Source organism: Acanthaster planci, linkage group LG20, assembly GCF_054643075.1.
Source record: "Acanthaster planci isolate LZ-2023a linkage group LG20, COTS_SCS, whole genome shotgun sequence".
NCBI lineage: Eukaryota > Metazoa > Echinodermata > Asteroidea > Valvatida > Acanthasteridae > Acanthaster > Acanthaster planci.
Window position 1 is genome coordinate 10962297 of NC_141796.1, and position 13805 is coordinate 10976101.

A 13805-nucleotide genomic window follows, 5' to 3' on the forward strand; every position below is an offset into this window, starting at 1 on the left:
GTGGGCAATAGTTACGGTGACGGCATAGAGTTCCGTGTTATCCCGCTCTGAAATGACTCTCAGGCAAAATGAACAAAAAGAGAAAATACCACAAATATGGCAAAAATACCGCTTTCCAACTTCAGGTCTGAAGTACTGAAATATGCGATTAATCGTTGAGAAATAAAAACAGTTTCAGTGTATCCATGCCAGCACATTAAAGTAAGCATACTAGAAGGCCTAGACGTCTGTGAGTTTTTCAATTATCGCGCCGGTGAAGCCAACTCCCTCCGAAATTGGAAACGAGGTTGTTGTTTTGATCAACATGTAAGTTCAATATCACGGTAATTTCCACTGCAGACAGCGGGAATTCCCTTCTGCCCAACGGTTGCATTTTCAACGAGCGCAATTCCATACTTCAGCCGAAATAATCATGTGAGTCATATGAAATTGGTACTAGAGTTTATATAATTCACATTTTCATAGCATCAAGTAAATTTGGTCGATGCAAGAGGATTTTGGGGTAAGTCCGGGGGTCTATTCTTTGGTCACAGCCTCGCCCGCTATGTGTGTTGTATGTGAAGCACATTAACGTCACGGTGTAACTGCTGTAAGCGTAGGTCCACGCCGACTAATACATGGGTAGTGGTTGGTGCAAGCCTTGTGTAGGTTGAACAATACAACGGAGAACGGTTGAACAAGACTTCCTCTTGATGAAAGAAATATAAAAATAATTCAAAAGACATGAATAGCATATAGGCCTACATCTTATGTTTTGACAGGAACAACCTGGGTCTCCTACTTAGGCATTTTTTTTAAGCACACAGAGAGTATGACTGGGTTACGTACATTGCTACATGTAAATGTTAATTGTGATTATACATGTAGGCTAAATACTCGTCTGTTTCTCTCTTTTTTCCCAGTTATCTTCACCATCATGGAGTTGTTGAGGGTGGTGACATTACTAACGATGTTCATGTGCACACTGTATCTTGATCTCGTTTTGGGTCTTACCGAATCTGATTGCAACAATCCCGCATCGTCTTGTAGTCCCTGCTTCGATAAAAAAGGACACGAGCCTCTATCTACGATTCTTAGAAGGATTCTTTCTATATCGAAGGCCAGACGCTCCAAACGAAGCAGTAAGTGCATATCAATCATGATAAATTGAAGCAGCCATGAAAGTACAGGGGGGAAATGCATTTTCTACATCACGGTGCTGAACTGCAAAATGAAATTTTGATGAATAGAGTTATAATATAGCGTTCAAAACGGCAGAGTTAGCCTATAGAAGAGGCTTATGGGATTTGCTACCATCCACTGCTAGACTAACAAGGTTATTGAATTAAACATACGTGTAGTATCATATTGCCCCTCTGAGAATCTCTCTATTTTGATATGAACACTTTTTCCCCTTTTACTTAAGTTCTACTCTACAATATAAGGGGAAATAAAAGGAAATAAGGATTAAGAAAAATAGGGAACTCTCCAAACTCACAAACAGTGAAGGCGTATAGCTAACATATAACGTGATCTACTGGGTTTTTGGATATCGGTATTTGGAAAATTGAAGGCTAAATGAATGTTCACTTGGTACATGTACATGAATTTGTAAAAATAAATTGGGGCATATAGTCCATAAGGAAGGGAACGATGAGCAAGAAGTGTTACTGGTGCCTAACAGGCCTATATCCGGTCCGCGTTTGCGTTTCTGAGGGTTTTTCCATTTTATTTCCCGGTCACATGGTGATGCGCACATATCATGTGACGTCAGCCAATGTAAAATATGGTGAGCGGAAGTACGTAAACAGCCTGACAGTGACTCACTTATTATGTCCTTTTTGCGATCTCAGATTTTCATGGTGATTTTAAAGTGGCTCTTTTCATTTTTGCTCAAAAATAATTGAGATAAGGAAAGAAATGAATTTTGATTCGTCTGTTTTGGCATTTATCGCGCCGGTCCTTTTGAAAGTGTCGCTTCTTTAAGCTGTTTTCACTCCCTCTCAAGACACACGTAGGTTACTGAGGACAAGACGAGTTTTATTAAATCGAAAACATAAATTTGAAATTAAGGAACTATTGGGAGTTGTTCTTAAGAGCATTCAAACTTAAATTCAGAGTATTTCCTCTCTAACTCTACTCTGAATTGTTTCCTCTATGTACTGGGGAAAGGTTTCGTGCTTGAATAAATCCAGTTTGGAATTTTAGACTTCAGGATATGGTGGTAATTTTGAAGAAGTGTAATTTGCAAGCCCTCATTTTTTAGAGGGAGATGACTTGGGTTCTGTAACAATTGAAACACTGATCAAGTTTTACTTTTCACCAGATGTTTTCCTTCTTTAATTTTTGTGATGGGAGTAGGGTTATGGCCTCGGGGGGGGGGACTGGCCTCGGGGGAGTGGCCAATGCCCCACCCTTAGATATGTAACTGGAATGAAGGCAGATTCATAACATTTACGAAAATATAAAAACCGTGTTCGTTTAAGTAATGTATGATTTTTTCAACTCATTAAGGCTGTGGCTCGGATGTGTTTAGGTGTACACAATTGTATATTGCAAGATTTCAAATGAGGGCAGCAGTGTGGAAAAACAGGCCTCCGCTGGGTGGAACAAGCCCAATTGCCTTCCTCTCAAAGGTTCAATTCCCCTGCTTTTCAAATTTACCTTCATCGAGGTTTTTATCAAGGCGCACCTAAAATCTTTCAACTATAAAGATGCGTAACAATAAAATTTCCACCCATTAAAGAAAGGTGATTTACCGACAGTGTTCCTTTGAATATTATTCACGATATAGGCTGGCTTGCGGCCTTAGTCAGAAAAAAGAAAAGAAATAAACTTCTGATACTAACAATAATTGGGAATGTTTTGTTTCGGTTGGTTTCCCTTAAGTCTGCATGTTCCTTTTTCTTCGTCCCCGACTTTCATATTTGCCTATTATTTCAACTTGTTGAACACCAGATAATGACGCAATCCCGAAGGACCCGTTTTACGCGACCCCTATAAGTCGAGTCTACTTGCAGAAAGGGCAAACCTATCACTTGCCGTGCGAAGTCCGGCGAGAAGGCGAAGAAGTCAGCGTCCTCAACTGGTTCAAAGAAGACAACTACGTAGCGCGATTTACAGTCGTGCCTGGTGACACTAACTACACAGTGAGCAGTCAGTTTGAATTGTCTGACACATTCGATCTGATTGTCCATCAAGTTGAAGAGAAGGACAAGGGAAGATATTCCTGTATCATCATACCCCGCAGAAGCTCTAGAAGCAGGAGAAGCTCCATTGATATTTCTGTATTAGGTAATTACTCTTTCCTTTCCAAATATTCAAATGGGAAAAATTCAACAATCGTAAAGAAGACAAAAGACTACCTTGAGAATTAAAAAAGCATCTCGTATACACTATATGTACTGAACAGACAAAAAGACCAACTTTTAAAATCAAATATTGACTCCGTACTAGTCACATTTTTCTTATTACATTTAATTATCTTAGATCAACTGTTTCCTCTCGTTGACGATGGTTCAGTTCCACAATCAAAAATGTTTGAGCTTGCAGTTGGACAGCAGCATGCAATTTGGTGTCCCGCTAGCCCTCCAGACGAAGACATCAGAAGAGCCACTCTCTATTGGTCTCTTGACAGTGGCAAGGATAATTACACAAGTATCATAGGTGTTAGATTCTCTGACGGAGAAGTCAAAGTGCAGAATGAATACCAAGACAATTATAACATCACTAGCAACAATTCGTTGATTATCAATTCACTGGAAGGCAACCGTAGTCGCTACTGGTGTCATCTTTCTTCCCCGGGATCACAACTCCTATCGGGATATGTTGACGTCATCGGAAAAGGTATTCAATTTTGATACCATTTTTTAAAACAATTCTTTAGTGCATGGGTTCTTCCTTTGTGGCTTCTTGGTCCCAAAGGGATGTAAATAAGTAGACTTCGGCATTTCAAAACTGATTTCAGAAAAGTTTTCTTTCAGTGTTTGCTTTTTATGTTTGTTTTTGTTTTGTTTTGTTTTGTTTTGTTTTGCAGATGAAGGGTCTATCAAGGTACCCTTGGTTCAAACTACCCCTGTACCTGGTGGAAAATCAGACTGGATAGCTGGCTTTTTGGGGTTGGTTACGTGTACAGTGATAGTGATTTTTGTCTTAATCTGCTGGATGTATCGAAAGAGAAGACGCAGTCAACGGATGTTCGTCCTAAATGACCTAGAGAAGTCCTCTGTTGACTCTCCTCAGACCCAGGTGTTCAGTGACCCGCAAGGTACGTTTTCATTTTCTTTGGACGAACATTTCGCAAATATTATGTCAAGATTAATTTTCCAGCGATAGACTTACATTCACTGATTACCTTTAAAACAGATTTGCTTTATCCATTCACTTCTTAAATTTGCCATTAGGTTTGGTTTCATTAAGAACACGACGCTGTCAGTTCTGGTCACGGTATAGCCTTATGTTGACTGTTTTCACACTGATTTCCTGTGACACTGTTTTGAGTTCATTTGTTTTTACCATTTACCATCAGATAAACATGACAACGAACAATCTCCTCTTTTATCTCAAAACACTGAAGCCATGACAGCACTAAGTGCCGATGAGAAAGTTCTTCGGAATAATGTGATAGAAACTTTTTAATCAACTTCTAAATGTGGAGTTGCATTGTTTTTCTCTAAAGTTGAATGGACCATATCATGACATGAGCACGATCTGCTAAAAGACGCTGGTTTATTGAAACTTTTTTACTTCGAAATTATAACTCGAGGGAATCTGTGTGAAAGAGATCTTTAAAAGGGTGTTTGAAATTCCCAGGTGTGCGAATGTTGTGCTCACTTTTTTAAAAGAAATATTTCGAGAGGTCAGGTCTCATCAGGAATTCTACTTTCAATAATTCCACAAGTGGGAGTAACATATCAGTTCAGTTGATTTAGCATGTAGCTTTGACAGAAATTCAACAAATATTTCTGATTGTTTGGAAAAGGTCCAGCCAGTTTTTCATCTTGCTAACTGAACTGGACTTTGTTAATTAAGTGGTTGTCAGTAACATGGACGGAGTGCTATAAATTATACACATAAGTTCTACAATCTGAAATGGTGGTTATTTTTCCACTTCCTATCAATCTCGCTGGATTCTCAGCAGCTCACTAATGTTCATTTCCATTATATTTCCAATATTTCAGATGAGAATAAGCAAGAATCGCTAATTAGTGATAAAGACACATCAGTTACAGCAGACTCATTTGAAGGTGAAGGTGAAGATGATCCTCTGATCATAGTAAAAAGAACGTGACACCAATATCGTAAATTACTCTTACTATATGATAGTTTTGAAATTTGAAATTTTATTTTATTTTAGTTTATACTTTCCCCAGTACTAGATGATGACTTTAAAATAGTAATACTTCCAGTTCGGGGTATTTCAACAAGGCATGCACAAAAAATATTGTATTCAATAGGTATTTTTTTGTACTTTTTGTCAATGTTTTATGTACAAGAATAGTATCAAATGACGAAGAAACCATAAGTACGATGGAAGAAAGTTTAACAAAAATAATAAAACAGAAAATAATTATGGGCTTTGTCATATTATTCACACAACGCTGTTACAACTTGTTACAGTAGAACCTTATGTTGGCTGCTTTCCCACTACATATAATTTCCTGCAACACTCTTTTTGCTCTGTGTTAATTTTTTACCACTTACCACCAGGTAAACTTGACAACGAAAGTTCATCTCTTTTACCTCAAAACACGGAAGACAAGACAGCACGAGAGTTAGGTGAGAAGGTTCTACAGAATGTCATGTAAACCATCTTACCAAGTTTAACTGTACAGTGGAATTAGAACATTTCTTTTTTCTCTCTGAAACTGAACGACGAACAACTGTAAAATGGATGTGTGTAAGCCAGCTTAAAAATGGTATTTGGAATTCCCATATCCATCGGTCTGCAAGTGTTTAAGCAAACTGGTTCAAAACCGTTGGCCTCGAGAAGTCGGGTCTGGGCAATTCTACTCTCAATTTCACTAATTTCACAAGTAAAAGTAACTTTTCCATTTCCAGTTGGCATGTACGTAAATGAGGCATAAAATCCACAAATACCTCTGAAGGGTTTGAGAGGGTCCAGCTAGTTAATTATGTCGTTACCTGACCTTGACTTTTTACCTGATTGTCTATTTTTAAGTGGTTGCCAATAACAAAGACAAAGTGCTCTCGATTCTGAACGGATATGACAGTGCTCTGCAGGCTGAAACGGTTGTTATTTTTCCACTTCGTCCAAAACAATCTTGTCAGTTTTCCCCATTTCGCGAATGCTTATTACATTATATTTCTTTTTTTGTCAGATGAGAAAGACACGTCAGTTACAGCAGACGGACGGGAAGGTGACTATGATATTCAAATGATAATAAAACACGTGATACAAATAGCACATTAGAGGACAATTGTTTGTAATCCTCGAGTAATCTTCAAGGACTAACTAATTTAGCAGCGCATGTGCAAAAGGATATCCCCTTCAGTTAAAAACTTTCATGCCTTTTTGGTCGATGTTATAGGCTTGAATATAGTACCAAATGACAAGGAAAGCGAGACTGCGGTTGAAGCTAACATTTTTCAATTAGTTATTGCGTAATTTTATAGGTTGAAATTCAATTAATATAAAAAAGTGCGTTTATTTTACTCTGACTCTAATAATTAGTTTCGTTTTAAAAAAGACCAAAAAAATCCCATCTAATTGTGATCGGGGATCTAAAAAAACACATTTTATAATACTGCGTTTGAGTTACAGATAAATTTCTATAACTCGACGGCAGCCGCTGTTCAGTTAATTACTTGTTTAACCTTCTTTTCAAAGTAATATCTGAAAATGTAAAATATAATGAAATATATAACTTTTAATCCGGTCTTAAATGATAACTTGAAGTTTTGCCGTGAATTTCTGAATTTGTGTCTTTCAGGGAGTAGTTTACCAGATTCTTCAACTCGAAATAAGAATACATTCTACGTGCTTATCGATAGCTCGTTAGGAAGAATATTGAGACGAATACCGGAACTGCAAATGTCTCCAACTTCTGCTCGCCCCAAAACAAAAGCCACTTCGACTCCAGTGCGTACCGGTACCAAACACCAACCTCCACCAGGTAAGGGAGAATTTCTCCCAATAGCCATTTCTTGTTTGCAATTCCATAAACACTACTTTGATGTTTATTCACGTATATCTATTAATCAATCTAAGTATTGGAAAACTTTGTATTTCTCTGTACTCACAAACAGCCAAAACAAAATCGTCGTTTCCCAAGCCGACTTCTCTGCAAAGCAGGTATTCAAAAGTTAAGAAGGTTACACCTGTTTCAGAGGTGAATACAAAAGGTGCGAAAAGTTCGGACGATGCCGATCAAAACCCAAGGCCTTCACAGAAAGAAAAAGGAACAAAAGGAGAAGAGCGAGGTTAGTACTCTATTTGTTTGCTTTTCATGTAGATTTTATTTCGCTGATGTAAATCTTTATAAAGTTGAAAAAACTTCACAGCTCTCATAGGCTAACTTTCATACTCACTAATAATTGAGATGGCATTGATGTCGCATCAACAAAAGGTGTAATTGGACTTATTTTGTTGGAGACATTGCCTCTATCATTAATGTGCTGTTACGCCTGATAGATACAAAGATGACTGTCCAGGTGCATCAGGTAAACCAAGATAATAAAGCAGGTGGCCTTGATGAGCAGGTATCACTGGATGAGATTGAACTGACACGTAGGAACGACCACGAAAACAAGACAAAAAAGAAGGGTAATGACGAAGGGGAAACATCTGTAAAGGATAAAGGTAAATCGTAAAACTTAGGGGAACGTTGGTAGTTTAGCCAGCAACGCAGATATGACTGTTGTTTCTCCTTGAAATTTTATTTCTATATACAGGCTTTCTTACATACGAATTCATGAAGTAATATGGATATATTGTATGGAGCAGTGTTGATATATAGTATGGAGCAATATGGATATATTTTATGTAGCAATATGAATATATAGTATGGAACAATATGGTTTTATTGCATCTCACTCGGTGGAATTTTGGTCTGACATGTACGGTACCTTTGTAGATACAAAGCAAACCGAGATAAACGACGTCCAAGACAAAAAGGCAAGTGGCTCTGAGCGTACATTACAAAAGAAAGAAGGGGAAACGTCTACCGGTACTGAAATGGCGTCCGAATCGACATCAAGAAGAACCCATGGAAACAAGACGATGGAAAGAATCGATTACACGCACAATGACATGTTTAACGAGGATACCCCCTGTGAAGGGACAGGTAAATTGTAAAATCTACCAGAAACGCGTATGTTATCTGTGTACGTGTTATGGAACTATGTGGCATGCTTAACTAACTGGCAGGTTTACTTTGTTGCTAAAATTATTAAACGCGTAGCGAAACATGAGCCTTCACCGGCAGATATATCTGTTGTTTAACTTTTACGTTTCACTGGGCTTTCATACACAAATTAATGAAGTTATATGGATATGTTAGATCTTGCTGGGGAAATTCTCTACACTGTTAATAACTTGAAGGCGTTAGTTTACTTTTAATTAAATGTTGTTTTGTTTAGTCTTTGTAGGTACAAAGCAAACCGAAATGAAAGAAGTACAAGACGAAAAGGCGAGTGACTCTTCGCCAAAGTTACCAATTGAAAACAGGAAAATATCTACTGAATTAGAGTCTGAATCGATAAATGGCAAGAACCAAGAAAACAAGACGATGGAAAATACCGATGAAAAGGATGCCACCAGTGAAGAAACAGGTAAATCGTAAAGGCTAGGAGAAACCTGCATAGGATTATTTGTCAACCATTGTAATACACTACTAAAAAAAATCAAGGACCACTTTTTATTTTGTGTGTCCTTTTTTACAGCTAAAAACGTGCATCAGTTCTAAATTTTTTTTAAATTTTTATTCTAATATGAGAACACCATTTAGCCATACAAACCAAAAATGAAAGGACTAAACCCCACTCATTGCTTGGAAATTGTTACAAGTTAGGAGAAAAGGGGTCCTTAACTTTTTTGTGTAGGATATTGTGGAGCTATTTTGGCAGGTTTAGCTGACTGACAGTTTTACCATGTTTCGAAATATCCTTCCTCCAGGTTTGAAGACACCACCAGAACAATGCGTCACTGAGAATGCCGATTCCTTGAATGTCTCACCAGGCCCAACTCAAGGGCAAGCCAAACAAAGGAAAAGAGAAGATTACCCAAAGGACAAAAAGCCTGTTAAGAAAAGCAACAAGAGCAATCGTAAGGAGAAAGTAAAATCAAAACCGAAGGGAAAAGTAAAGCCAGCGATGCAAAGAACCTCTCCAGATGGAGGATGTCCAAAGACCGACGATACCAGTACCAAGACCTCGAAGACACACAAGACTGTGCATCGTTCTGATCAAACAGATTTGCAACAGCAATTAGATGATGGGAAAACAAAAAGTAAGGCTTTGGGGAGGTTACAACATAGAAAGCAATCATGTATTTCCAGATAAAAGCGAGAAATAAGGCTCCTTATTTGCTCTTGACCTGTACATTTGCAGTTATCTCCGATATTTTTTACTGCGGAAACAAATAGATATTATGGTTCAAAGTTCTCTGACTGTATTTACTTCAGTTTCAAAAAGCTTGCATTTTGACCATGTAAATGTAAACTTATACCAGTGAAGGACTCTTTTGCATAGATAGCCCTAGAACAATGTAGGTGATTTCAAAGCACTATTTGGGCAATTTGGCTAAATTGAAATGTCACTAAAGTATCATTTGGTAACGGCCCTTATCAAAACATTATATCAAAATACTGACGTTATGATGACGTCATCACGTGATTTATTATTGATTATTATTTTTTCCCATAGTCTTTGTACACATTTTGAAGGCACCATTACCGAGCAAAGCCCCCATCAATACATTCTGACCGAGAGAGCCCTCTGTTCGGTTGTACACACCGAGACTTCTAGTTCTACTTATTACCGTACATATGCACCTTGGTGGCAACACATTATATTTGCTAAGATCTAGGCACCTGTAGCTGAAAACATTTACAATTGAACTTAATATTTTAGGTATTTCAATCAACATAATTCTATAGCACTATAGCAACAATGTCTCAACTGGATGTACATGTGATTGCTTGAAGTTTTGTACAAAGAAGCTCTCTCTTTTACGAGATTTCTATATGAACAATCCATGTTCTTATTTGTTTTGCAGGCTGTGACACAACCACATCTCCAGTCACTAACTCCACTGATTGGTCACCTACTCCAGTCTGTGGCGTTGATTCTGTTGTTGTAAACACCCCTCAAATTAACACCATGCCCAGTGCTCCCGTTCAGCCTCTAGTAGTTAATGAATCGTCACCTGAAGGGCCCAGTGCAGTTTTGGGGGTCTCATTGCCTGACTCTGCCCCACCTGTACCCGAGCTCTCATCTCAAGAGCCTTTTTCTACAATCCCCGCACCTGCTGTTGAGGAAGATATTTTACCATTTTATCATCAACGTACACCCCTAGTGTACGCCCTAGTAACATATTCTATTGGCAACACACCCACTGAATCTTACAGAGGTCCGCTCCCTGACGTCTCCCAACCCCCTCCATGTTCCGTATTAAGTGATAATGAATCAGTGAACATGGAGAATAGGACTGGGAGTGAAGATGCCGAAATGGCAGAGGTGGCAGAACCTCAAGGTTGGTGTAGTTGTATTTGAGTGTAAAGACACTTGGAAGAAATGAGACCTTTTGGCGTGGTTGGATTCTGCCCCTTAGGCCTAAACGGCTTTCAGTCCAAACCCTAAGAAAGGATTCGTTACAGTTTTTTTTTGGTACCAGCACAAAGAAAATGAAAATTTTAAAAAATGACGCGAAATGGAGGGGATTAAAATTCTTTCCAGCTAGTCATTACCAGAAATTGATTAAACAGCCTATGAACCCATTTTCGACGCACATTTCGTATTTTTGTACCATTAAGACGAAGAGAAAATGGAGATTAAATCAGACAAACCAATTCACCGTAGACGAAAGACGCACTACCACAAGCAAGAGACTGTAATTTTACTCACACGATTCAAGTTCGTCAGTGCAACACAATTTCAGCCGGATTTCCTAGCGGGAAGTTTTGTAGTGATCATTTCGCTATTCGATACGCTCTCCCTTTTTCAACGAGATTTCTACATAAACAATTGATATTTTTATTTGTTTTGCAGGCTGTGACACAACCACATCTCCAGTCACTAACTCCACTGATTGGTCACCTACTCCAGTCTGTGGCGTTGATTCTGTTGTTGTAAACACCCCTCAAATTAACACCATGCCCAGTGCTCCCGTTCAGCCTCTAGTAGTTAATGGATCATCACCTGAAGGGCCCAGTGCAGTTTTGGGGGTCTCGTTGCCTGACTCTGCCCCACCTGTACCCGAGCTCTCATCTCAAGAGCCTTTTGCTACACCCCCCTCGCCTTATTTTGAGGAGAACGGAAGTTCGTCGTCCTATCAACATGCTAATTCCCCAAAGGATGGCCTTGATACAAATTTCAATGGCAACACATTTACCGCAGCTGATGGAGGTCTGTTCTCTGACATATCCCAACCCCCTGGATGTTCCCTTCTAAGTGATGGCGAATCAGCAAGCAGGGAGAGTAGCACTGGAAGCAAAGATGTCGAAATGGCAGAATTAGCAGAACTTTATGGTTAGTGAAACTGTATTTGGATGTAAAGACTTTTTTTATTTTCTTATTTTGCTAATTATAATTTTTTATGTAATTTCGAAATGAGACTTTTTAACTTGACACGTGGTTGGATTTTGCCCGTGACCAGTCTAAAGCCTTGGGAGAGGATTTGTTTCAGTCTTGTTTAGTGCCCGCACACAATAAATTACTCAGTTGAAATAACTGCAAGTTTAAAACTATTTGAACTCGAGTAAGGGTAAAATGATGGGCGTGGGTGGGGTTGAAATATATTTATTGCGTATCGTAATCGTAATTCGATTGAAGGACTGTGGGCCATTTTCATAGCACATTTCGTAATTTTCTACCTTTCAGACGACGAGGAAATGGAGAGTGAACCAGACGAGCCAATTGATATCAGACGCAAGACGAAGAGGCCCCACCAATCTCAAACACAGAAGTTGCTGAAAGCTCTCAACCCGCACAAGCAAGGTAATGTTTGAAGTGCTTGCTTTAGAAAACACACTGGCGATTTCAGGGGCGTGGATTTGAATCCACAAGTTGGGAGGGCGGATGAAAACGTGAGGCCGATCAGTTAGGGAAGTGATATGAAACCCTGAAGGGTTTTCGTATGCCCACAATGGGCATACAGAAGATTCTATGTTCCAGCTTTCTTTACAAAACCCGGGCAGGGTACATGCATACGCCTATAGTACCCATTACAAAGGTGTAGGTGCTTTGTTAAAAACGCAGCTTTTGCCCTAAACTACATGTTTAATGTGCTGGTTTGACCTTTGTTTTTACCGAATATGCGAGCGGGGTAAACGGGTCTATCACAGAATTTATTCAGATTAAATCCGATTCAATTTTCACGGGCATGACCGATTTAACGATGCTGAACATTTATTTCACCATTCCACAGATGACATTCATCAGAAGCGGCATCCTAAACCACAGATCGTGTGAGCAAGATAAGGCTGAGAGGAAGCGTTAGCTTTTAATTTTTATATTAGAAATAATGTACCATAAATGGATGTCAATCACTTTCTGCTTTGTGATTCCTCTTTATGCATACACTTGGGGCGCAGGTCACAACCTACTTCCTCATGTCTTGTAGGATGTACAAGTATTCTTGAAAGTCTCCTGAAGCAGGGTAAATATAGGACTTAAAGTGATCACTTTATTCATTGTGAGAAATAATTGTAGTCTGTTTCTTTTTGAAAATCATTACTTTAAAGGCGAGTTTGACATAGTTCTCTTGTATATAGATAACAACAGGCATTTGTCTTAAACTTTATATGCTTCTTCAATGTTTGACACTTCCTAAGCATTCAAAATTGTCCGCAATTGTCCAAGCTAAGTGAGGGCACTTTTGCTGTGACGTCAACCAGGAAAAACATGGTACACTGCACATGCCCTGATTGTGAACTGTAAAAAAAAACAAGGAAGGGCTGCCTACTTTGTTGCTGTTTACTTATACGAAACTAGTATAAAAAAGAGAAATTTTAGGCTAGTGAAATTTTGAAAATGGTGCCGGATATTTATTATCAGTATTATTGAGGTGTTTTTCCCCGGAATGAAATCACAGTTTTGCTTACGAATATGGAAATACTTTTTAGAATTAAAACTAAAAAGGCGGTATACCCTTTGAAATATTGAAATATAATTGAGAGTTAGATTGACTGAGACATCAAATTGTGTTTTGGAGGTTTGTATATACGTAGACACCGCCATTACAGGTGAGACATTGGTATATAGGTCTCTTAACGTTAATGGGCCAAATGCAATCTGACCTTTTCTTTCATCAGATCTGAACTGCACTGTTGAAATTGATATAAGAGAAAATGTTAGCAATGTATATTTCACAATCTCATGAATGTATTAGGCCTAATTCTGATATGTATTATTTTGGAAGTGAAAAAACCTATATTGCGCAGAACTGGTCTGTTCACGTGTCATAATGTGCTTGTCATTAAAGGTACACATCGCTTAGAATTTATTGTTTCAGTTAACTTTACGAGTATTCGAGTCTGGGTGAAACCAACCTTAAGGAAACCAAATCACGCGGCCACCGCTGCTTGGTATGCTTTCTCCATGAGTTATGAGTCTAATCCATTAAACTAATCGCGCGCTGCACCTGC

At 38.6% G+C, this 13805-nt stretch overlaps 1 protein-coding gene across 3 annotated transcripts; it reads left to right on the plus strand.

Annotated features, from left to right (window-relative positions):
- The first annotated feature begins 300 nt into the window (after positions 1-300).
- Positions 301-13659, plus strand: LOC110975068 (uncharacterized). 3 transcript variants are annotated; one of them, XM_022227186.2, is made up of 18 exons: positions 301-414; positions 903-1121; positions 2938-3273; positions 3469-3825; positions 4016-4246; positions 5160-5231; positions 5689-5757; positions 6321-6359; positions 6933-7115; positions 7249-7422; positions 7634-7801; positions 8076-8285; positions 8581-8772; positions 9116-9448; positions 10217-10693; positions 11209-11688; positions 12040-12156; positions 12587-13659. In XM_022227186.2, exons 2-18 carry the CDS (start codon positions 917-919, stop codon positions 12628-12630), a joined length of 3687 nt encoding a protein of 1228 aa, XP_022082878.2. In that variant the 5' UTR covers positions 301-414; positions 903-916; the 3' UTR covers positions 12631-13659. The 3 variants fall into 3 exon arrangements, with proteins under 3 accessions (XP_022082878.2, XP_022082880.2, XP_022082879.2); XM_022227188.2 differs by having other exon boundaries at positions 5160-5225; XM_022227187.2 differs by having other exon boundaries at positions 354-502.
- Positions 13660-13805: the final 146 nt, after the last annotated feature.